The sequence below is a fragment of the Anas platyrhynchos genome, chromosome 3 (assembly GCF_047663525.1).
Source record: "Anas platyrhynchos isolate ZD024472 breed Pekin duck chromosome 3, IASCAAS_PekinDuck_T2T, whole genome shotgun sequence".
In the NCBI taxonomy this organism is placed as follows: Eukaryota; Metazoa; Chordata; class Aves; order Anseriformes; family Anatidae; genus Anas; species Anas platyrhynchos.
In genome coordinates this window covers 86,185,916-86,209,744 of record NC_092589.1, presented here as the reverse complement: position 1 = coordinate 86,209,744, position 23,829 = coordinate 86,185,916, and the positions used below count along the sequence as shown (strand labels likewise).

General features: G+C 40.5%; 1 protein-coding gene across 1 annotated transcript in view; it reads left to right on the top strand.

The window, feature by feature from the left end:
* The window catches only part of TTK (TTK protein kinase), a 29,949-nt gene extending 21,363 nt beyond the window's left edge, over nucleotides 1–8,586 (top strand). Inside the window, exons 17-24 of the mRNA XM_038177406.2 lie at nucleotides 484–641; nucleotides 725–876; nucleotides 2,359–2,483; nucleotides 2,755–2,838; nucleotides 5,214–5,390; nucleotides 6,084–6,174; nucleotides 6,420–6,514; nucleotides 7,923–8,586. Of these exons, the coding sequence (XP_038033334.1) occupies nucleotides 484–641; nucleotides 725–876; nucleotides 2,359–2,483; nucleotides 2,755–2,838; nucleotides 5,214–5,390; nucleotides 6,084–6,174; nucleotides 6,420–6,514; nucleotides 7,923–8,012 (972 nt within the window). The 3' untranslated portion in view covers nucleotides 8,013–8,586. The remainder of the gene's footprint in view (nucleotides 1–483; nucleotides 642–724; nucleotides 877–2,358; nucleotides 2,484–2,754; nucleotides 2,839–5,213; nucleotides 5,391–6,083; nucleotides 6,175–6,419; nucleotides 6,515–7,922) is intronic.
* Nucleotides 8,587–23,829: the final 15,243 nt, after the last annotated feature.

Genomic DNA, 23,829 nt, shown 5'->3' with positions numbered 1-23,829 from the left:
TTTTTCTTACCTTCATTTTAATTAGCTGAAGTCAACAGTGATTTCCTTTAGCCTTTCGCATGGACCCAATGTTCCCAGCCTTTTGTGTTGTGGTCTAATCTCCAAATCATCTTGGTGTACTAAAATGAATGGGCAGTGGCAGGTTAAAACCTTATCACTGAGAGGTGTTATTCTGCGTATTTATCTTTGGAACACTTCAGGTTTGTGATCAAATATAACTACTAAAATACAGTGTGGTACCAAGATGGTTTGGTGGTTGTTTCTGTTGTAACTGATGGCTTCTTACTTCAAATCATCATGAAGAACAGTTATGGCTGACTTCAAAAGCCTCAATTTCAGTAAATAGGTAAGAATTTCTTAAGTTTGCTGTGTTGCTTCTTCCTTTTGAAAAGGTACACTTTTCTTTGGCACTCTGGCTCTGTTGAAATGAAGGACCATAAAGTAACTTCATTCAATCCTAACACTGATTTAACTGTTTTGCAGGTGTTTCAAGTACTGAATGAAAAGAAGCAGCTGTATGCAGTCAAATATGTGAATCTAGAAGAAGCTGATCAACAGACTGTTGACAGCTATAAGAATGAAATTGCTCATTTGAGCAAACTGCAGCAGCATAGTGATAAGATAATTCGTCTTTATAACTAGTGAGTAAACTCATATTTTATTAAATCAATACTGCTTGATACAAAAAAGCTGCCTTGAATTTTAACATTTACTTTTGTTTTAGTGAGATTACTGATGACCATATCTACATGGTAATGGAGTGTGGAAATATCGATCTCAATAGCTGGCTGAAAAAGAAAAAAAACATTGATCCATTGGAAAGGAAGAGCTATTGGAAAAATATGTTGGAAGCTGTTCACACCATTCATGAGCATGGTACTCTTAAATAATTCTAGGTATTTGTGTGGGTTATATGGCAGAGATAATGTGTTTGAATTTTGGAGGTGATACTGCTCTGTTTTGGTGTAAGCCTAGTGATCTTTGAAGATAGTATTTACTGTGTTGTGATAATGAAACAAAAGATGAATGTCTCAATATCAGGGTACATTCACTTTAGGTAGATCAAAGGGATCTTTGAGTATTGCTGTTACTAAAAACTTGCTATTTCTTTGCAACAGCCAGAAAATCATCTATTCTGTATTGCACTACATTGTATGCTCCTGACACCGTTTTTCTTCATTAAACTGAAATTCAGACTACTTATCCTCTCCAAAGAAGCTTTGACACTAATGACAGCTTCTGCACAGATTTGTCATCTTTATTTAAACATAATGTTTCAGCTTTCACCTCTTATTTTTCACTTCTGATACATCTCAGCTTTTTCATCTCTTGTATGTTTTGATGCTTCCTTTCATCCTTAACCACCATAACTGAAGTATATGTATCTGTATTCTGTTTGTGTAATGTAGTGGAGACTTTACAAAATATAAAGAGGGATAAGTTGACTATGGATAAGAATGATCAAAATTCATGATGTCATCAAGGTTTGTGAAAGATGCATCATAGGTAATCCTCAGTGAATGGTACCTTTGAAATCAAGGAAGCAGAACGTTGGACTAAGCAATCTCCTTGTCTTTTTTCTTCAAGTATGTGCTTAGCTAAAAATTTAAGGAAAAAAAATGAAATATAAACACCTGAACTGATCCACAACAGTTCAGTATGTCAGTGTGCCTAATGAGCAACAACACAACTACAAAAATCTTTTTTTTCCATCTACGTTTTTGTGTCTGTAGATATGATGCAGGCTGTAGGACTGAAACCTATTCTTTTTCATCCCCGTTTTGTTTCTGTTCCTGGTTTTTGTCTTGGCTTCTCAGATTTCTGCTTTCACTACTTCCTGTTTTCACTACTTTTCAGATTTTTTTTCAGTCTACTTTCCTGATTTTTCTGTGTATTTTACATCTGGATTCAAGCCATTACCGTAAAACAAGTACAGTGTACTATTTCAGTTTCTTAGTGGGAGAAATGAAGGCTGCAAGACAGCTACGGTCCATGTCACAGCAAGAAGAAAGCTCCAAGAATCTGAAGCTAAAATGCTGACTTTTTCAGCATTTACATGCATGGCTATGCACAAACAGCATACAGCTAGAGGGCCTATCCCTAACTGAGAGAAACTGCAACTTGAGTCTCATGGAGTTATTTCAGGATTACTGCAGACTTGGATAAGTAATACTTCAAACTATGAACTTATGCAAGCCTAACCATTGATAAGAGAGATCCAGATTTGTTATTAAATGAAATCTGCAAAGAACAGTTTAGTTTTAGCCAGGTAGAGGTTATTCTCTGTGCAAGGGTGTGGGTAATTAATTAAAACCATACTAGGAGCAACTTGGATTGACTTTAAACTCTATTTTACAGGTATTATTCACAGTGATCTGAAACCAGCAAACTTTCTGATAGTTGATGGAATGTTAAAGCTGATTGACTTTGGCATTGCGAACCAAATGCAGCCAGATGTGACAAGCATCGTTAAAGACTCTCAGGTGAAATACAGAAGGAAAATTGATGTGCATCTCCCTGTACAGTGCTGTAGTATTTGTTAATTGAAGTTGCAATGTTAACATAATCAATACTTTAATGTCAATGAATATATATGGGGTCTTCAATGTTTTAGTTGAACAGAGTAACAGTGGCCTACACAGACAAACTTTCAGGATGCTTTTCAGTACTTTAAGAACAAAATGTAACTTATCAAGTAAGAAAATTAAGTGTAGGCTTCATTTACAATAAGGAATATTTTTCCACTTTGACTAGGTTGGCACAATGAATTACATGCCTCCTGAAGCAATACAAGATATGTCATCTTCCTATGGAGAAAATGGGAAATCTCAGTCTAAGGTAACATATGGTCTTTTTTCCTCTTGCTGTCCTTATGTTAAGAAGTAACTCAGGCATATGTCTTAAGACTTTTTTTCAAAATTCTGCTGAAACTAGGACATGAAGAAATCTGTTTTGTCAGTATGATGGTGGGCAGAGGTTGAAGGCTAGGTATTTATTCTCAACTACCTAGAGCATTTTACAGATAACGTTTAGAAAAGTGCTGAACTGATAGAAATCGAATACAAGATAGATACAGACTTCATAGATTCACAGAATATCCCAAATTGGAAGGCACCCACAAGGAGTCCAACTCCTGGCTCCACACAAGACCACCCAGTCTTCCTATGTTATTGATGTGAATGGCATTCATTGGTGATAATAGATCTGAATCAAACTTTGTGGTTTGATTTATCATGCTCTGTGTTCTGAGGTTTGAATTTAATTTATTGATGGCTTTGTTTTTTGACAGTTATTAAAACCATTTGCAGTGCAAAAGCTTTTTTAAAAACGACTATTCTAATTTATTCTGTTAATTCTTCATATTTTTGGCTGTAGATTTTTTTGCACCTAGGTTTCTATATACTTTATCTTTGGCTTAGTGATGTGTTCAGTGCTTTCATTGATTCATTTTGGAATGATTCCTTGTACCTAACCTTGAAAGTACACCGATAAAAGTGCCTGAGGCTTCTTTCCTTTTCCTGCTTTACAGCTTAAAATGTTCTGTTAGAGAACCAATTGTCTCTAACACAGCTTCCTCTGTTGCAATCTGCATGTGGAGATGTGTCTCTGCTTTTGCTCCTGTGTGTGATAAATTAGAAACCTCAGCTATTCCATATCCTGGTGTCAGAAAGCTGTGTGCACTGGTGTTCCTGAAAGGACAAGCAGTGTAATATGTAGCTGAAGCTTTTAGTATTTTATCTGAATATTGATACTTGGCTGTCTTGATGCAGCAGGTCTAGAAATGTGTATTATACCTCTGAATTCTTTCCACTGAAATAACACTAGGTTCAAGCTTTTAGGTGGATGTTTCTGGCAGGGTGTCCCACAAGGTCAATTAAGACAATCACGCCTTACTTGCACTGCCTTTTGTGCTGCTCATAGCCTTCTGTTTTGGCTTTATTCCAAAAATCGCCCAAAATTGGTGGAGCTCAATATGCTAGCTTCTCCACAGCTACGTTTTAACATTCTGCATAATAACTCATGCTTTGAAATCTCTTCATGAAAACAAGGAAACGTTTGTGCTACAAAGTGTGCTTTGTATGTTTGCTTAAACAAGAAGGTATGACAGTGATATGGGATTCAAGATGAGGTAATACCTGTGAATAAGAGGCAGTTTTGCAGGAGATCAGTGATACCTAATGAGGCGTTTTAAAAGATATGACAGTCTAGTATTTTGGGGGACCTATTGTTCAGTTCTGTATATCCTGTTGACTTGTCTGTACTAGAGTACTGTGTATTTTAGTACTTCATATTTAACTTCAGGGCAATGGGATGTGAATGCTAAGAATACTTGAGGAAAGCAATTTCACATTGACAGTCAAATTTCAATTAAAGAGCACATAATTTTGTGGAAATGCAAAAAACAAGAATAATCATGTACATGCATACATACAATCTCAGGTTGTGACTTTTTAACAGCTAGAGCAAGAGAGCAAGTACTTTTATGTAGTACTGTGGAATAGAAATATGTAGGGAAACACAATCTCATCTTTCTAAATCTAGAATAATTTTCAATAAATAAAAGTTTATAAAACTAGTTTTATTAAGGTTGACACCCTTTGCCTTTTAAAACTTTACCTGTAAATTTTTAGAAATTTGTACGTGAAGTTCAGGGTTGTTCTGAGCTCAGCTCTGAGATAGCAAAAAAATCTTTTGTGCTGCTAAATCAAATGGTCTCCTTCCCCACATTTCTTCTCTTCTACCTGCCCCTCAACCTTATGTTCTTTTCTTAGGAGTGCTTCAGTTTTAGTAAGAGGAGTAGAAATCTTCCTGTAAAGAACAGCCCAGGTGTGGTGGTTGAAAAATGGACTGAATCCCTTAAGCCTAGAAGAACAGGACATGCATACATATGTCTTACTAGTTTGTGCATTGAATTAATTCAGTATACTTTGATTTTGGCTTTGTGGGTAAATCCGAATAGAATCCTGATGATCAACTTATTAAGGGCTTTTGTTTTAAGTTGTAATATAGCTTTTTAAATTAATTGAATATAACTGAAAGAAGCCATGTTACAGCACAGTATTAGTGATGCACTGCTGGCAATTGTGTGGTAGTTGCTAAGATTGGTTATTCAATGTAAAAGAGCTATGCTGTTCAGTAAAATGACTGTATAGTTGCATGATGGACTGACTGTTCTGTGAGGAAGAAATCTTGTTTTTTTTCTTTTTTATTAGATAAGTCCAAAAAGTGACGTGTGGTCATTGGGATGCATTTTGTATTGTATGACATATGGAAAGACTCCATTTCAGCATATAACAAATACACGTAAAAAACTGTATGCTATTGTTGATCCTCATCATGAAATAGAATTCCCAGATATTGCTGAGAAAGATCTTCAAGATGTGCTAAAGGTAATTGTCCCTGAAAATGAATTTTGATTCATAAAATGGCAAATTTAAATAAAGCTTATTTTCTTTAAATTGAATAAATGAGTTGTATTTGAGGAATTTGTCTTGCAAATGTTCACTGATTGTAGTAACAGGCCTTGTTACAAAAGACTTCCTAAAACTAGAGCTACCTCGTGGTTTCTGTAGTAAATGTCTATTTTCAGATAAGTAGCAAGTTAGTGAACACTGAAAGCAGTCTAACTCCTTTGGCTGAACCACCCCAAGTAATAAAGTAGTGTTTGTACTCTCAACCCCCCTTCCCTCACCATGCATGTTTGACTGCATTTGAAACTTAGCCTTTTTTTTCCCCTTTACTCAAGAGTCTTAATTGTGTTGCTTAGAAGGGAGCAAACTGAAATCCAGAAACATTCATCCTCTGACTTCTCAGAAGAAAAATATTGTAGGTTCTGATCTTTACCTCTTCCAATGTTTTTGCCAAAGTAAAACAGGATGCTAAACTTTACTCTGTGAAGATAATTGCTAATGAAGGTAATTAGGGTCATCTGTTCTAGTACTTAGTTATTAGTCTTTCCAAATCAGTGGTTTGGTAGTAAGAAGTTGATATACACCCACTGTGTCCTTAATTACCACAATTTTAATTCTTATGAAACCTGTTGGTAGACAAAACCAAGTTCTTCCTCTTTTTTTCATTTGCAGTGCTGTTTAATAAGAAATCCTAAACAGAGAATATCAGTTTCAGAGTTGCTGGTACATCCCTATGTCCAAATTCAAACCCACAGTCAAACAGGTACATCTTTAAATTATTTTTTAGGAAATAATAATACTTTCTTAAATATTTACCTTCTGATTTCTAGAATAGCAATATATTTTGATACCATGTATAACATAGAATACACTTAATTTAAATTATATTTAAACATTTTAATCTTTAAACTGTTAATTTCAAAACTGACCTGCATGATTCTTAGAAATTTTGCTGTTAATTTTATGTAACTGTATACAACTTTTAATATAACTTCAAATTAACTGTAGGTGTTCCAAGTGCAAAAGGAACAGAAGAAGTAAAGCGTATCCTTGGCCAACTTGTTGGCTTAAATTCTCCTAACTCTATTTCCAGAGCTGCTAGGGTAAGTAAATGTGCTTTTCTATTTTGTATGGTCGTACATGTTGATGCAAAAAAGTGAAATGTTTGGTAGTGACAGCAGAAGGGACAAATATGCTGGACTTTTAACAACTGCTGTGAAAACAGCACAGAGTAGTACTTTTGTTTGCAAGTGTTCAGGAACTCTACTTCTCTCTCCTGGAATAGGAGCGGTTGGTTGAAAAGGTGGTGGTAATCTTGGCTAACTCTCCTTCCCCACACCTTCCAGTAAATCTGTACATCTCCATTTTTAGCATCCACAACTCTGGCCTTCTCCAAAACAGTCCTTACTGTGCTGCTTTGCCTTTAAGCTGGCAAAGTCAGAAACTGCAGGGAGAGTCATGCTATGGAGAAATGACTTGAATTGATCTGTCAGCTGTGCAAGCTTTTGGATCCCAGTGTAATTTCTGGGAGTTGAACTGTTGCTACTTCTGTATATGTAAATTGGCATCTCTGAGGCATTATGATCCTAGCCTCTGGACTTGGAATCAGAAGAGGTGGTATTGGTCAAACTCAGAATAAGTTGAGATGGAATGCAAAGCTGCTTTTGTGGATAGAAAAGCAAGTCCAGTATTCATAAAGAAAGTGCAGCATGTGTGAAGCGAATCTGAAGTGTAAATACTTCCTATATTTAAGGAAAACTGTCTTAATTAGAAAAACTGAAGCAAGGATCCTTTTTCCACTGGAAGATCACTTGGGTAATTCTAGATGGCTTACATTTAATCTTCCTTTATGCAGGTAGTAAGGGTATGGAATCTTTCACTTGTCCTACCTGAATTCCCTGTTAGTTTGTTAAAGATGTCCACAAACTTTTGATCTTTGTATGAAAGGCAGAAGTAAGGACAGGAATGAGATGTCTTATTTCAAGTCCTTGGGTATTTCTACTAGCACCACGTGTTTTTTGGCTGACAACACTTCAGTCGTTTACTATCAAATTTTTTGTAGCATCCATAACTGATCCTAAAAGAACTTCATATATGAAAATATCCCACATGCCTTAAAGAAGTTTGGTCTTTTGTAGCTATAGATGGTTCTTCCATTGATGGATGTGATCACTGCTAGTCAGACCTGAGTGTTTCATGCGTGTAAACAAATTATCCTTTTAACACCATTGTGTTGTGGCTATGTTTGTGGCCACTAGTTTTCTTGATTTCCTGATATAAAACCTGCTTGCTTACACCGACTGTGCAAATACCTCTTCCATGCTGTTATTTCTACATCAGAGACAGTTAATGGAGTAAAATCTTGGTTATTATTAGAGCTCTAGTACAGAGTTCATAATATTTCAAGTGCAGTAAGTTACTTCAAGTGATAACATTTGTTAAAAAAGATTGTTTGTCCGTTTGTGAAATACCTGTGCTTACCTGAATACCTGTGTTCTCATTAACTTTCAGACTTTATATGAACAATGCAACAGTGGTAAAAATCTTGATGTATCAGCGTTTGCAAAACCTGGGAGTCAAAAATCATGGACAACAAAGTGATGTACTGATGCTCAGGATGCAACAGATTATCTGGTCTGTTCAAAAGAATGTTTTGTGCTGCTAGCTTTTTTTTAAAAGGACACTCAGCAGAAGTTCACATTCTTAAATGTAAATGTAAAAATGTATGTACAATAAATCTGTATGCCACTTGAATAGAACAATGAGAATTCCTAGCTGGTGATTATGGTCTTTGTTACTAACAAAGCACTACAGTGTTTGGATAACAAACTTGGACAAGACTCTTCAAGCTTCTCATCCCCTGAAAGTAAAAGAAAACTTCCTAAAACACCAGTTGGTGGACATGTAAAACCTGCAACTGCCTTAAAGTATCTCCTGTGATGTCAACGCAGGGTTCTGTGCTGTTCTATCTTTTGCCACTAAATAAATGCCTCTTGTGTCTAGGTCTGACCATAACTAAGGGAATAAGCACTGTTTATATGAACAATCAGTTACAAGGCTGGTAGGTGACTGTCACACAGTTCTTGAGCTGTTGCTCTGGTGGATAAATGGCATGGTGGAAGCATCAGTACTGTACTAAAGAATAATATGAATAAAATAGGTTTTGTTAAAAATATTACTGTGTTGCAAATCCAGTATGCTTTCAAATTTTGAAATCTGTCAGGATTCACAATGGTCAGAAATCACTTACTTTGAATTTTGGAGGTATTAACACTAAGCACTGAAGTATACTGAACTGGTTTTTGCACGAGGTTATTAGCGACTTGATCAGACTGCTGTCACTGAGTTGCTTTTCTGGTGCAAGAGTGAATTTTAACTAACTGAAAGACATAAAGATATTTAATAGTTTCAAACTGGGGTATGGGCTTCATTTTCACAACAGCTGCCATGTTTTCCTTGGATGCCTTTAAAAGACGGAGTTTGTCAGCTTGATCAAGCACTTTTGGATTAGTTCTTGCCTCTTGCCTTTTCTCTTGTAAGTTCTGCATATGAAGATCCTGGCTTTATTATTGAAGTTCTGTGATAACTTTTGGGAATCAAGAGTTACACCCTTTGAACAGTAACGTGAAAAGTGGAAGGTCAGTACTAGGGAAGCTTTTCTTGATTAATTACTGAATTCCTTGATTTCTGCATGTTAATTACTGAATTCATGTTTACTTGCCTTTCGATGAGAATTGAAACATTTGAAAAAAATTTCAGCTTTTATATTCAGTGTTGAACTTCATGTAAGTCACTGGAGAAAAGATGTCTTGATATAATGCTTTACAACGGCCTAAATCGAGGGGCAGGAGGGGGGTTGTCTCATTACAAGCATGCACTGAAATGTGTGCACACCATTCTGAGTATTTTTCTTCAGATTGTCTGGACACATGGACCTGATTTGTTTTCTTTTGGATTGTGGAACATCAGGTTTTACTGATACCTTACTAGCTGATTTCCACAGCTTTCACTTTTATGACTCAAGATTTAGAGGAACAAAAACTAAGTTGCAGCAAAATGATTATTGAAATTCTATAATTTAAAAAATCCCAAGTGAAGAATATAGTTTCTGTAACTTTCAAGCCTCTGCTTAAAGTCTGTTACAAAACCAAGCCCTCACCAGCTTCCTATGCCAGTTAAGGCCATCCTGCTGCGACAGAGCAAGTACTCGTAAAAGAGCATTAATTATTCTGGGGTGTGGTGTTCCTGGGGCTGTTCAGCATCTGCCCTCCTTTGTTTCAGTTCAGTAGGGATTCTGTGGGTTACATGGGGAGAATAATTTGGAACCTCTCCTAAGAGTGGCCATTCTCGCCTCAGCCTGGTCTGGGCTGAAGCTGAACATGTCCTGTCACTTGGGTGATAACATGGGAATAGCACATCTCAAAGGAATCCCTCATTTCTTGTAAGGGTAAACTTGGAATGATAAACCTAAGTTTCTTGATCTAATTGTCAGGATGTGAAACAGATTAATGTAGTCTCAACTAGTCTTTTGCTGGAGGGGGCAATTATCCCATGTTTCCAGGGGAAAAATGTTAGGTTTGTTTCTCGTAATGGTCCTGTTCTGATTTTTTTTATCCCTGATTTCTGTACTCCTGTGGAAGTTCAGGGTGTTATTTCAAGCATGAGTACATCTGTTAATTGTACTCTGTTCCTCTTACATAAAGTTCAGAGTGACAAAGCTTGAAGCTACTGAAGAAAGAAGTCAATATTCTACACCTTTCATCTTCTAGGCAGTTTGGGAAGCTACTTGTAGTGTGGGAACTGAAACATTATCTCTCTCTGTAGAAGGGAAAAATATGCATCAGCCTCATTGGGGAGAAATTTTACTCTGTAGAATCCTCCTTTTGTGTGAGGAGTTGTTACTAAAATGTCTCCCAGACTACAGACCTTGAGATATTTCCATGTAACTATTCTATTATAATTGCTAGACTTTTCACTGTTTTGCTTATCTGCTGATTAATGTTGGACATACAGAGAAGCTGTGCCCTATCTTCCCTCTTGTAGTGCATGCTTTCTGCAATCTTCTGTCTCATTCCATGACTACTAAAGATTTTTTTTCAGATTCTCTTTGATTCTGTTGGGATCTTCAAGCTTCTCTTTAGGCCTGGAATTTTAACTATATTTAAACAGATTAATGTGTAAATTCTGAAGGCTCTAATCTGATAGACTTTCCTGGAGTGCCAATGCACAAAATTGAGTCCTCCTAAAGTATTGAGGAGAAAAAGGCTGTTCTCTTGCGTGACTCCCTGCTCTCAGAATACCTCTCTAAGGAACGAGCTGTATCTGTCCCTGTGGCCCTGGGTGGCTCAGGCTTCTGTTTATCTTCCGGCTCTGGCCAAGGCATGCTGCTCATGCTACTGAATATGTAGCTGGGAGGGAAGGGAATGGTTAAATCCTTAATGGTAGAGAGTACAGATAGGGATGTGACTTGATTTGAAGGTAAGTGGTCAAATGCAAATGGCTATTAGATTGTGACCTGTCTTATGGGTTTGTTCCTTCTTTTTTAAGCACCTGATAGTAGTTTCATGCTAAGTAAATAACTAATCTTGAGTACAGCAGTCAGTACTAAATTAGAAGTTGAACAGTTGAAGTTATTTGAATATATTTCAACTGAAACCTAGTTTTGTCCTGGTCACCTCTTCGAGGATGGAAGGATGATCCTTACAGGTAAAAGTTGTAATACAGTTAGTGCTGAAAACTAACTGCTGCTTTCTTCTGTGCTCTCATGGCCTTGCTGTTCCCTTGGTTTGCACAGGTTCTCAGCAGCAAGGATAAGAAAAAATGTAATGTCTTATGTTCATATCTTAGACACTAATGGCTAAGAGATCCTGTTCCAGCTAAGTATAAATGGTTAATGCAAGAATTCCCTTCCTGCTGAATGCATGTATCACTTCCAAGCTCAGTTACCTGTGCCCATCTGCCAAGATCAGTCTGTCAGTAAGCTTGTGGAGTATGCCTTCATTTGTTTGCTTGCTCCACATAAAGCAAGTAAGAGATAAATCTTCTTGCAAGATAAGGGGTATAAAGAATGGAACAAACAGTGTGGTGTGATTACTTGCAGGATATAGAACTGTACAGCTGTACTGAAACAGAGGGCTTTATACAGCCTGCCCATACACTTTCATGGGAGTTGCTGAAATGAAACCCAAGATAAAGATCTGACTCTTCACCTTGATTCCTTGCCTTAGCCGGTGAAATAGTCACAGCTAAACAGTGACGCAACTCTAAGACGCCAGCTCTAATCAGATGAATTGCTAAAATCGGGCAGCTTTTGCAATGGAAGAGATGACTGGCTTGAGGAGGAATAGTGGTGCTACTGTTCTGAACCTTTAACAAATGCAAGGAAGAGTTCAGTGCTTCAACAGCATCAGTCTGTTGGCCTTGACTCTTACTGCCTTGTAAAGATATGGATGTTACGTGGTAAGTGCAAGGAAACTGAAGACCTGCTTTGTCAAGTTTTTTCCTCCTAATGTAGTCGTTGAAAACCATCTAGTTAAGTAGTGAGTAAATGTAAGGAAATATGATTTGGGTTCTTGGCATTAATACTTGCTTCCTGTGTGGTTTTGGACAAATTATTTGAGTCTTTGCTCTTTGCACTGTTTTGTCTGCTTTTGGTTTGGCAGAGTTTTTGTTGCCGCGAGTTCGTACCGCGCTTGTTGCGTTTGGTTTCCTGTGTGGGAAGGACCGAGCTCTTAATGCTGCTATTGCAGAACAGCACCGTGCTTGGAAGCATTCGTAACAGGGCATGAAGCTGGTTATCCACGTGGTGTGTTTGGATGTTCATATAATAGGTCTCCGCTTTCTGGATGCACAGCTCCAGGCAGCAGAAGGCGGGGATGTTCCTCCTGTGGCAGAAGAAGAGCGCTGGGCACTGCAGGAGCTGCCGTGCCCTGGAAGGACTCCAAAGCCATCCGATGGGAGGCACTGACCAAAATCTACCCCTCAGGCAGAGGAAGGGAAGGCCTGCAACCTACGTGTTTGCTTTGATGAATGCGCCCGCTGCCGTGCTGCAAGGCAAATCGGAACTGCTGCGGCTGCCCTCTGCTCCGTGTGACTGCCTGGGCACTTCAATGAACCTGGCTGCTGAGACGGGATTTCCAAATTCCTGTGGCTTGTGTAAAAGGCAGGCAGCTGCTGCCTTCTGTTGAGACTGTGATGCCTGTTGGCACATGCTGTAGTGGTGCCATAGGCTGCCAGTGAGTTTTATGGATAAAGGTCCTCACAGACACTACAGGACCTCAGGAATGAGAGGAGCTGAGCTTGGGTACCTGACTCAAAAGCAAATGTCTAAATCCTGCCTAAGTCTGATTTAGGGGTTTTAGCGGAGGTCTAGCACTGAAGGTAAAGACATTTCCTAACTGCAGTGATGTGTATTAGGCAATGCAAAATGCAAATACTAACAAAGAATTGGTTTTAGGGAGAGTAGCTGAAAACTTACTGTGTCCAGCTGTGGGCTCCCCAGTACAGGAGAGAGATCTGGAGCAAGTCCAGCAGAGAGAGATGAAAATGATTAGGGGACTGGAGCATCTCTCGTGAGGAAATACAGAGAGAACTGAGCCTGTTTAGCATGGAGATGCTCAAAACCCACCTGGATGTGCTCCTGAGCAAGGAGGTTGGACAAGATAATCTCCAGAGATCATAATTCTTTGAATTCTCCATAATTCAAAGAAAATTTCAAAGAAACCTTGGGTTTTGGCATGTTGCTATGAGTTTGGAAATGCCTCTGCTGCTCTTGTTGCTTATCCTTTTCCAGGATGAAAAGGATGACAGAAGTAAATTATCTGTTTTAGTCCTCAATGGAGAGGAACTCAGAAGCTTTAATGTCAGAACATTTATTTGTAAGAGATTACCACTTGGAGCTGATGTGCCAAGAGCAGCTTTTTCAAGGCACTAACTTGTCCAGTTCCTGGCCATTTGAAGGAGTTCTAAAGGAGTTTGCAACATCTGTGCTAGAAATTGTACTATGTGAGTTTCTTAAATTAGCTTTAGGACTGCTGAAATAGAAGGCAATAAATACAATACTGGTCTTCAAAAATGTGGAGACTGAGGATTAGACTAACAAGTAAGTAGACTAACAAGATTTCAGTAATAAATTGAGGGGAGAAAATTACAGAGCAGAATTGGGGGACCCCTGGGTGAATGCTAAGGAACATTTTGGAAAGAACTAAGATCTGTAAGCATTTTTCTATGCAATGAGTCTGAGTATGTGATACTCAGGTACAATATATTTAGACTTTCCAAAAGCAAGGTCCTTTAATGTCTCAAAGAAGCTAATATGCCAAGAAGGAGAAAGGTCTGCTCATGGATCACAGATAAAACCATTCCTTGATTCTGGGTTGGAAGGGACCTCTAAAGAACATCTGGTCCAACCCCTTGGCATTGGCAGTGATGCCTTCCACTAGGTCAGGTTGCTTAGTCCCATTCCAAGAGATAAAGAGGTAGGACAAAACTATCAAATGAGTGGTGAGTCATTCTTACCTAAAGATTGCAATAAAGTGGGTCAAGGAGCTGTGGTAATCCATACAGCCAAGTGATCTTAGCATTAAAGAGCAGATTGATTGTTGACAGGATGGTGGAGAAGAAAGATGAGCATTGTGTAGACTTAGGGGTACGCTAGGAGGCACTTAATGATATGATCAGTCAATTTTTAAACATGTAAAAGGAAAAATGGAAAATACTGGGATTTAATATGCAAAATGCAATTACTTTTAAAATGAGGCTATTATGGAAGCCCAATGCATAAGCATGCTTAAAAAGATTAGACACATTCAAGGAGGTTAGGATGATCCTTGGCACTGAATAGAATTGTGTAGATGCAATAGATGCAATCTTTGCCTTGGGATTTCCCTGTAAACCTCTGCTCCAAAGCACCTGGGATGCCTTGCCAGAGATGGAATCGCTTGCCTTGCTGTAGGGCTTCACTGATGGAAAGAGCCTATCTGACTGCGGGCTCTTGCTCTGACCTACTTCAGCAACATTTTGAACTAAATTTGGAGCTAAATGGAGCCCTGTAGTTGGGGCTTTTGGGGTACTAGGTACTTGATTTTCAATCTCCATGCCTGTCAACATGACAACTTTCATATGCAATATTCAAATGTGTGCGATCAGGTGCATCGGTGTCATCTGAAAAGCAATCATGTTTTAGCAGGTGTTTTGTATGCCAGCAATGGCTTGGCCATGTCTGTACAATGTTATCTTACATCCCACCTTCAGCTTCTGAGTTAGTGCCTCAAGTTGTCATGCCAGTTTGATTGCTTCCCTGCTGAGATCATAAACCATACATCTAAAGTCATACTTCTACAAGCTCACCTGGAAGCTAGGAACAGGACAAATATTCTTTTTTTTTTGCTCTGATGTGAGATGAGAGCAAGGCTGAAGGAAATTAAGTACCATGTTCTGTGGCAGGGCTCAGTTCTTACAGGTTTGTGGTGAATAAAAGTTCACCTGTAGGTCCCGTGTATGCACTGTAGCTCTCCTGACTCTGCTTGTAACCACGTACTGACATAGTTGGCACCAGGTAACGTTTCGCACATACCCTGTTAGCAATGCTGGCAGCAACTCCTGCCAGCAGCTTTGGTCGCTACAGGTGGCCCTGTTCCAATAAGCAGTTTGGCACACTTATTTTTTCCTGCATGGGCAGGTCTACAACCAGTCCCACAAAACTTGTTTGCCCAGACCTTCCTTTCACGGTTCCCCATGTGCTCAGCCTTCCCACAGCACGTTGCCTCACGCTTTGGTATATGGATGTACTTATTCACTCTTACAGGGCAATAGCTGGAAGCTTTCCAGCCGTGGTTTCATGGGGAAACACCAGTTCAAGGAGTTCAGAATGTTCCCTTCAAGTTCTTGGTTTTTCTTTTTGATATGTGCTTGATATAATGGTATAATTTGGATGGGCTCCTGCCTTAGCTCCTAGCACGAGGGCTTCATGTCCTGGAGCTTATCCTACAGCATTTCTAGTGCCTTTTGTGGTCTGATTACTTGGGGTGCATTAGATGTTCCCTTGTCCTTTCAACTACTGGTCAAAGATAATTTTGTTCAGGGAGGTTCTGATTCATGTAAGACTAAGGAAAAATAATTTTTCCTGGATATTGGACGTCCTGTTTTTGACTGTCTGGAAACCTGTGTTTTCCCAGGAGGGATGTGCATAAAGACTGGTTGTGTAATCTGTTAATCCATAAACATTGCTAATGTATGAGTGTATTGTGCATCCAAAGGTACAATCCAAAGCACACCTTCTGTAACAGGCTTATTCATCTCCATGCTTGCAGTATACTGCAATTATAAGTAGAGTCTTGCTCATTTGTCTTAACCAAAATATCCTATCTTCCTCTTAAGCTACTACTCTAAGTAGAAAACTAATAACCACCCAATAACCTGTCTTTGCCCTTTTGCATATCCTGTTTAGCCACAGTCAGGAAAGATAAATGGAAAATGAAGCTGCGTTCCAGAGGTCAGAACGGGAACCTTTTAAAAGAAAATACTAATATCTTGTTTTCAAGGAATACTTTTCAGAGCACAAATCCTTAGGCCACTTCCCTTTTGTTGTCTTAAGTAGTTATCATTGACAACTAACCAAAAATGACTGAGAGAACTTTCTTCTCATTGTCTACTGCTAAGCTCTCAGGTGAGATTTTTGACTTTGGTTCTAGGTGCTGTTCTAGGTGCTTGACATACCTTGTGCTCTTGAATTTATGGCAACTCACTTTAGTCCCATCTGTGAAGATAACCACCTAGAGCTGAATTATTGCCCTTGAAAGGATGGTATAAAGCAGATGCAGCAATAAACTTCATTATAATGCTGGTCTTGTAATTAATGAAAGTACTAGCTGTCATTCTTCATCTTTGAAGAGCCTTTTCAGCCTTTTGAAATTGTTCTAGCTTTTCACAGAGCTCCTTAGAGAGTTCAGATTTCTTCCAGAGCAACAGCACGGTATCCAAATATACCTAGTACTAGTGTTAGTACTGCATGTTGTCATCTGTCTCAATGGTTCACATGCCTGCCCTCAATTTTCCTATTTCCACCAGTAAGAGGCTGTTGTGCCAGAAGCTTTGTGTCAAGATAAATGCAATATAACCTGATCTGACTGTCAGAAGGGAAGAAATTGTCTTACTTAAACTGTTTGTGTGTCATTTTCCAAGTACATCATTATCATTACACATTACAATGCATCTGGGCATACTTTTAGATAAGTCTTGCATAGATCAGCAGTTCTTTAAATCTTCAACTGCTTTCACTTTAAGATTCACTTTAAGATGAAAGTACCTTGTCTGCAATTTCATAGGCTGGTCCTTTCACAACTCCATAAGCCTGTGAGGTCAGAACCAAGGTACTTGTAGCCTAAATCTGGTCTCTGACCAACAGTGGATGCTAAGAAAAGAGCAGCCTGGGGCAAGTGTGCAGTGATGCTTCTGAGATTGGGATTGACGCCTTCCCTTCGGTTCATATGAAGTTGTCCTTCCATGAAGTTGTCCTTCCAAGTCCCAAAAGAGGTGGAGTTCTGTAATACTGTGTCCAATTTTAGTGACCGTCCGTGAAGATGATGTGGTCCTCACTGAAAACCAAGACAAAGAAGGTAAGAAAAAAAGGTAAGAAAACCAAGACTTCTGAAGTTACATGTAAATTTGGCAATCTTTACCTTTCTGTTGTCTTTTCTGTATGACAGAACACGCTATTTGTTTTAATAGCATTTGCAAAGTTTTGCAAAGTCAGTCTCTCATTTTTAGATGAAGAATAATTTTTTGAGAAATGTACATTTTTTAAAGGTTTTCATTTTTTATGGTTGGAGTTCATGCCCTTTCAGACTTCAAAAATCAGAAGACATCAGAAGTAGGTATAATACTGTTACATCTACTTTCGTTTTTTGTCCTGCCACTTTATTTTAACCTACGATCACTTGTTATTTCTCAAATAAAATTGTGGAGCCCTTCTGTCCTTTTCTAAAAGGAAACCCAACTGGCTTCTGATTTTGCAGATTTTGGGGTGATTTGGTAAAGAGAAATGTCACTTCCAGGTTGTCACTACAACATTGTTTCTTCTGATTTCTTTCCTAGGCTGCCAACCTCCTGTAATATATAGTACCTCATAATATTTAGTTTCTGTCCACATCTTCCTTCAGGGTCAGTTTTACTACTGTAGTAAAAACCACTCTGACCACTTGTATCCAAAATGATTTTGGCACTAAGGTCCTGATAAATCTTTTCTGTTCCTTGCTAGAATGAACAGCCTGGGGTGGCAGGCTTGAATGTCACCTGCTTGTTGACAAGGAAGGAAGAAGCCTCAGGAGCTCTGTCTGAGGAAAGATCACAAATCAGTGCCCTCCTTGCACTGATAGTGTGGCATGGCCACAGATCTGCCCTGGGGAAGTTGTTTCAGGCGGGGCTGGGATGGATGCTTGCTGCCAGTTTGCTTGCTAAACTTGTGTAAGCTGTGGTACCAGTCCACTCTCCTTTTTGGATGGGCCTGTGTTCTGGTATGTGACTAGCAGGACTTGGCCACATACTCCATCAACCTCTTCATGAAATGTCCTTTAGCCTTCCTTTAGATATTTCTCTATATCTAGAATTAGTTTTGTTAGTCTGAGGCTAGGTTCTTTTAAACAGGTTTCTACTTGTACCTGCAGTTCCCTCATATACCAGTAAGAGGTTGATCTTAATCCTTTAACTTTTTTCTTTCATGGTATGGTTTTGTTCTGAGTTAGTCCCAGTAATTGTTCTCTGAGCTGTGGAATACCTTACCCTACACACCACTGGCTCTGGACTACTACATCTCCCCCAGTTTGGCATTTGATTTGCAAATTATACATGATGACTTCAAGCAAACAAGGTTTCAGCAGTATCTGAGAGGCACACTTCTTGAGGCCACTGATTGCAAATAATTTTTTGCCCAGAGCTGGGCAGTGCTGGTCTCCCTTAAGCAGATTTAGAATCTGTCCTGACTATAATATGTACAGACCTGCCATTTCTGCTCAAATACACTGAGGGCTGGTGGTGCCTGGTGCCATATGTGGATATGATCAGCTCCTTGTTTGGAGTTATGTGCTGGTAGTTTAAGAGTACAGTACCTGTGCACTCCAAGACCTCACATTTGCTGTAATAAACTTTAACTCCAAATTCCCCACTATCTTTACTAATACTTCCATCAGTGCAATGGGTGCTTTTGCATAAGAATGCTCTGAAGCAGATAATTCAGAACTAAATTAGGTGCCAATTTCTGTAGTTGACTTACTGTTGTAAGGAATTCTGTAATCCTTCCTGCTCAGACAGCTGTGGCTTTGATTGACTCCTACTTATCACGATTTCTCTGTGTACCTAGGAATGCTCCTGCTAATAAATATAGTTTGCTGTAGCTCTAGTCTTACATTGCCAATTCTTCCCAAAGCTGCTCAGCACATTAAGTCGTGGTACACTAACCCGATTGCCTTCAATGATGCAATGACTGGATCTGTGGACAAGAGGGGAGCAACATTTATCTTCATTTTAGCAAGGCTTTTGATACTGCTTCCCACAGTCTGAAGCAGGAAGTGAGGGACTGGGTGGATGGACATCCAGATGGGTGAAACATGGGTTTGATGAGTGGGCTCACAGAGTAGGGGTTGTATTTAATTCGCAGCCTCTTGTAGTTCTCCACTGGTGCTGGCCTCCAGGTGCTGGGGTGCGTCCTGTTCAGCATCTTCATGAATGGCCTGGAGGAGGAGGCGATGCAAGGCGCCCTCATTAAGCCTGGAGATGACAGCTGCTTAAGGGCAGGGCTGCCTTTCCTAGGCAGGCTGGAGGAATGGGCCAACAGGAACCTCGTGAAATCCAGCAAGGACTAATGCTAAGCCCTGCCCCTGGGGAGAAAGAGCCCCGGGTGCCAGGACAGGCTGGGACTGCCTGCCTGGGAGCAGCTCTGTAGAAAGGGCTGTGATGGGCAGTGAACTGAGCACGTGTGTGAATGTGCATCCACACATGTGTTGTTCTTCTAACAGACCTCCTTCTGCCTGTGCAGCATATAGCTGAGGTAACTTAGCTGCTAACATAAGCTAATTTAAAAAAATCTACCGTGCCCACCATGACTCAAGTCCTCTCTAGTGGTGGTGTTGCTTGCCCTATGACCTCTGAGCACGAAGCTCAGTGAGGCTCATCGTGTGATCTTTGAGTTAAAAATGAGGGATTTGTTTTAAAATTATGTCAACTGGGTGTTAAGAGTCTTTGTATTTCTATTCCACCCTCCTGAGATCTTCCCTGTTTTCTTTAGGGGTGTTTGCTAGAGCTCGTGCTGCCCCTGTAATTCTTTGATGTGACAAAGAGCATGGTACATTCCTAAACTGACAATGGGAAGGAGGAAGCCATAAATGGGATCTGTGTCTCTTCTAGTGTGCTGTTAACTCTTGTGTCTAGTTCATTGTTAACTACCTTTAAGTTCTTGCTGTTTCCTGTTCTACGTTCTGCTGCGATATTTGTGTTACTGGTCTCACAGATCTGCTTCACCCAGTGCCTAGGTTATCTTAATTACCCATTCATTCCCCCTTATGTGAGATGGACCTCGCAAAGGGTATGGAGAGATGCTCCTCTGGCTCAATGGCTGTGTCTGCTGTATGGCAAAATATTTGGTAAGTAGCTTGCCATCAGTGAAATAGCACAGCTGGCAGCAAACCAGCTCACCAGTCGTGTCACTGGTCTGACTTGCTAGTATGAAGGTCTTGACCAGTATGACCAGTCTTGAACCATCTTGTCCTTGGCCTGATCTCTGGAGGACTGGAAGAAGGGAACGAGAGTTTGTAACCTGCAGTGGCACCTCTGTGACCCTGTGTTTCAGCAGTTGCCTGGTGGTTTTCCAGGTTTGGTGGGTGGGAAAGGACAGGCTCTTGCAGAACACCAAGGTTGGGTGGAGAAGTGTTTGTGAGCCCGGTCTGCTGGAGTCATGACTGAGAGGTCTTCTGGTGGGGGAACAAAACAAGGATTGCACAACGACTGTCAGAGCAGGCTGGCGACAGCACATCAGCAAGGACCAACGTCGGGCAATTCGGCATCAATTGCTGATTTCCAGAGGAAGGAAAACAGTACTGCATCGGGAAGGGGAATCAAGTTCCATGGTATTTGGCCTGTGGTTGGGGCTCAGAAGCCCCTTGATTTTCCTTTACCTCTTAGAAACATCAGAAAGGTAATGCTGCAATCTTTCTTTTTTGTTGTTGTTGTTGTGTCCCTAAATCCAATAATTCCTTTGAAAACCTTTAATATAGCAAGCTCTAGCTGACCAGTGCTGGGAAGTTAAGGGGAGAGGGAAGGAGCATCTATTAAAGTGAGAAAAGAAATGCCATTTGACAGAAGAAAACATTTTTGCTATATTTTTTCCAAACATGCATCTACTACATTAAACCATAAATTAGAGATTTGATTAGACTTTTGGGTCTGGCACGCTTTGAATGCTGAAACGCCTTTATTCCTCTGGCCTCGCAGAGGGCTCTTAGGGCAGGTCCCCAGGAGCTGTGCTCACAGGCCCTGCTTGTAGGCCACGCAGCACGTACCATGGTCATGAGGAAACCTCGGTTTATAGCGCACATCGCAGTGTTTGCAGCCACTTGAGGGCACCATAGTATTGCTGATAGTAAAAACTTTAAGTGGGTGGACTGTACCCTGAGTTTTTTTTTTTTAAGGAAATTTATTAAAAAAAAAAAAAAAGAAAAAACTTTATTAAAAAAAGCCATCTAGTGAAATCACCTATTTCTGACCTTTTTTTTCTTTCCCTGGATTATTGGCATTGTGCCTTAGTGCACAAAACTATCTATATGGTATATATATATCACCAGTCCTTCCAGTTACTCCTGGTAGGGTAATGAGATTTGTCAATTGACAGACCTAAAAAGAGACAAAATAAGGAGTGCTTTAGCTCTGAGCTCTTTTCTTGGAGAGCCAGTGCTGTGACAACAACAGGAGATACTTATCTGAGGAGAGGGACTGGCTGCCAGCTACTGGGCCTGAAAGCTGAAGGCTGCTGCTGTGCTACAGTTTCATGCCCACATTGCCCTCCCTTTACAGCCCTCCATAATACCACTGCAGGCAGTGGAAGGTCCAGATTTGAGCACAAAGGCAGTCTCCTATAAGAGAATCACAGAATCACCTAGGTTGGAAGAAACCTCCAAGATCACTGAATCCAACTCCTGCCCTAACACTAACCAGTCCTCTACTTAACTATATCACTAAGCTCTACATTTAAATGTTTATAAAAGACCTCCAGGGATGGTGACTCCACCACTTCCCTGGGCAGCCTATTCGAATGTCTAACAACCCTTTTGGTAAAGAAGTTCTTCCTAATACCCAACCTAAACCTCCCCTGGCGCAACTTTAGCCCATTCCCCATCATCCTGTCACCAGGCACGTGGAAGAACAGACCAATGCCCACCTCACTACAGCCTCCTTTAATGTACTTACAAAGAATGATAAGGTCACCCCTGAGCCTCCTCTTCTCCAGGCTGAACAAGCCCAGCTCCCTCAGCTGCTCCTTGTAGGACTTGTTCTCCAGACCCCTCACCAGCTTCGTCGCCCTTCTCTGGACCCGCTCAAGCACCTCGATGTCCTTCTTGTAGCAAGGGGCACAAAACTGAACACAATACTTGAGGTATGGCCTCACCTGTGCTAAATAAAGGGGAAGGACACCTTTGCGTGGCTGAGTGAATCTGCTTGGTGTCACACGGTTCCCAAAAGCAGCAGAGCTCCTGAGCAGGTCCCGTGGTCAAGTGTCCTTGGTTGCCCTGGCCTTGCTCAGCAAGGAGGCTTCTGTGCTTTGTCACTCAAAGGAGGGCAGGCTGGGTAATGCCGATGGATGGCTGTGTGCTGCTTTTTTGGGAGAATCTGCTTTTTGACAACAGCTTGAACTAGTGTCTGACCAAAACAGAGGAAGAGTTGGCTCCTGCTATGGACACTGCTGACCAGGGAGCGAGGCCTGAAAGCACAGCAGGAGCCCTGCCCAGGGAAACCTCCCGAGGGGCACTTAGGTTTAAGCCTGTTACTTTGGAGGAGCGCGGAGGAGGTGTGTGCTTCTCTGGCAAGTGCTGCAGGCCTTAAGGTTGTGCCCCAGGAGTATTTCTGTCTGTATTTCAGAGGCTGGGCCACTTCAGGCTTGTCAGCACAGGAACAGGCTCCCAAAGGTATAAAGCCGCAGTACCAGGATCCCTGCTACAGAGCAGGAAGGGAGAAGGTGAAGAGCTTCGGTTCTGGGCTCACCCTGTGACTCCTAAGGGCCCCAGCTGGCAGGCCGTGAGGCGAAGCATGAGGAGAAATGATTTTGAATCTCAAACCTACTACTGCCCATATGACAAGCTGCAGGGCCTCTCCGAGCCTCTGCTTCACTTTCTGTGTGCTATGCTTAATTGTACACAAATTCAGCAGTCTAAAACGTGAGGGTGACGCTGCTTTTATGTTTGCTCTTATTTGTGTCCTCATTGAGGACCTTATTTTTCTCAGTGACTCTTCTCTTCCTGCGCTCTTCTGTAGCAGATGAAATTTCAGACAGATAAAAGGCTTTAGTTAATTCAGTAGAGCCAGCTTGAGTCAACAGGGCTGCTCATGCTTAAATTCAATGACATGCAAAGCAAATTTTAAAATGTTTTTTGCCAGTTTGGCTGAGTGACGTGAGTCTAACGGGATGTGGAGAATGAACGCCTGTTGTCATTGGATCAGTTGCTTGCTCCCTAAATATTTTCTGCTGTGCGTAAATCCTCCGAGACTTTAGCTTTACTGAGTGAGGCTGGTGACCAGGTTGGGAGGTTTGGCACTGTTGGTCATGCTGATGTTCTGCAGAGGGTTCAGAGTTAAGAGCTGTGGCCACATACCTCAGGAATATTTCTGGGACACCATTTTAATGCAGATTGTCATATGTATTAAAAGAAAGCGGTTCCTATCCATCAGGATGTAAGAAAGGACTATATAATGGTTCAAAAAGGATTTATTTTTTTTTTTCAGGGTGTGGAGAGGAATATTTCTACCTACCTGTAGGCTTATTCAACCTGACTGAAATCTCTCCATAGGGTGAAAGATAGGGATGAAGGTGTGAAGGACTTTGTTAATAAATTTAGGTGGAAATAAATGGATTGCTTCCCATTTTTCTTCTCTCTCTGTCTGTTATGAATATAAGCAGGGAAATCAGAATTACACCACTGGAGAGAGGTGCAGCAAGGGATCAGCCATAGGTGATGATAGCTGGGGAAAGCTGCCCCTGGGCTTTCTCTCAAGACTTGTCTAAAACACAGCAAAGCATATGCTATAACCTGATCAAAGAGGACTGTTTGTGCTTAAATATAGGTATGTGTAAATCATGGCTTTTCATCATTTTAACCTTTGCTGTCTTTGTAAATGGGATTATTAAGGGCCTGGTTTCACGGAGGGGAAAATAAAGACA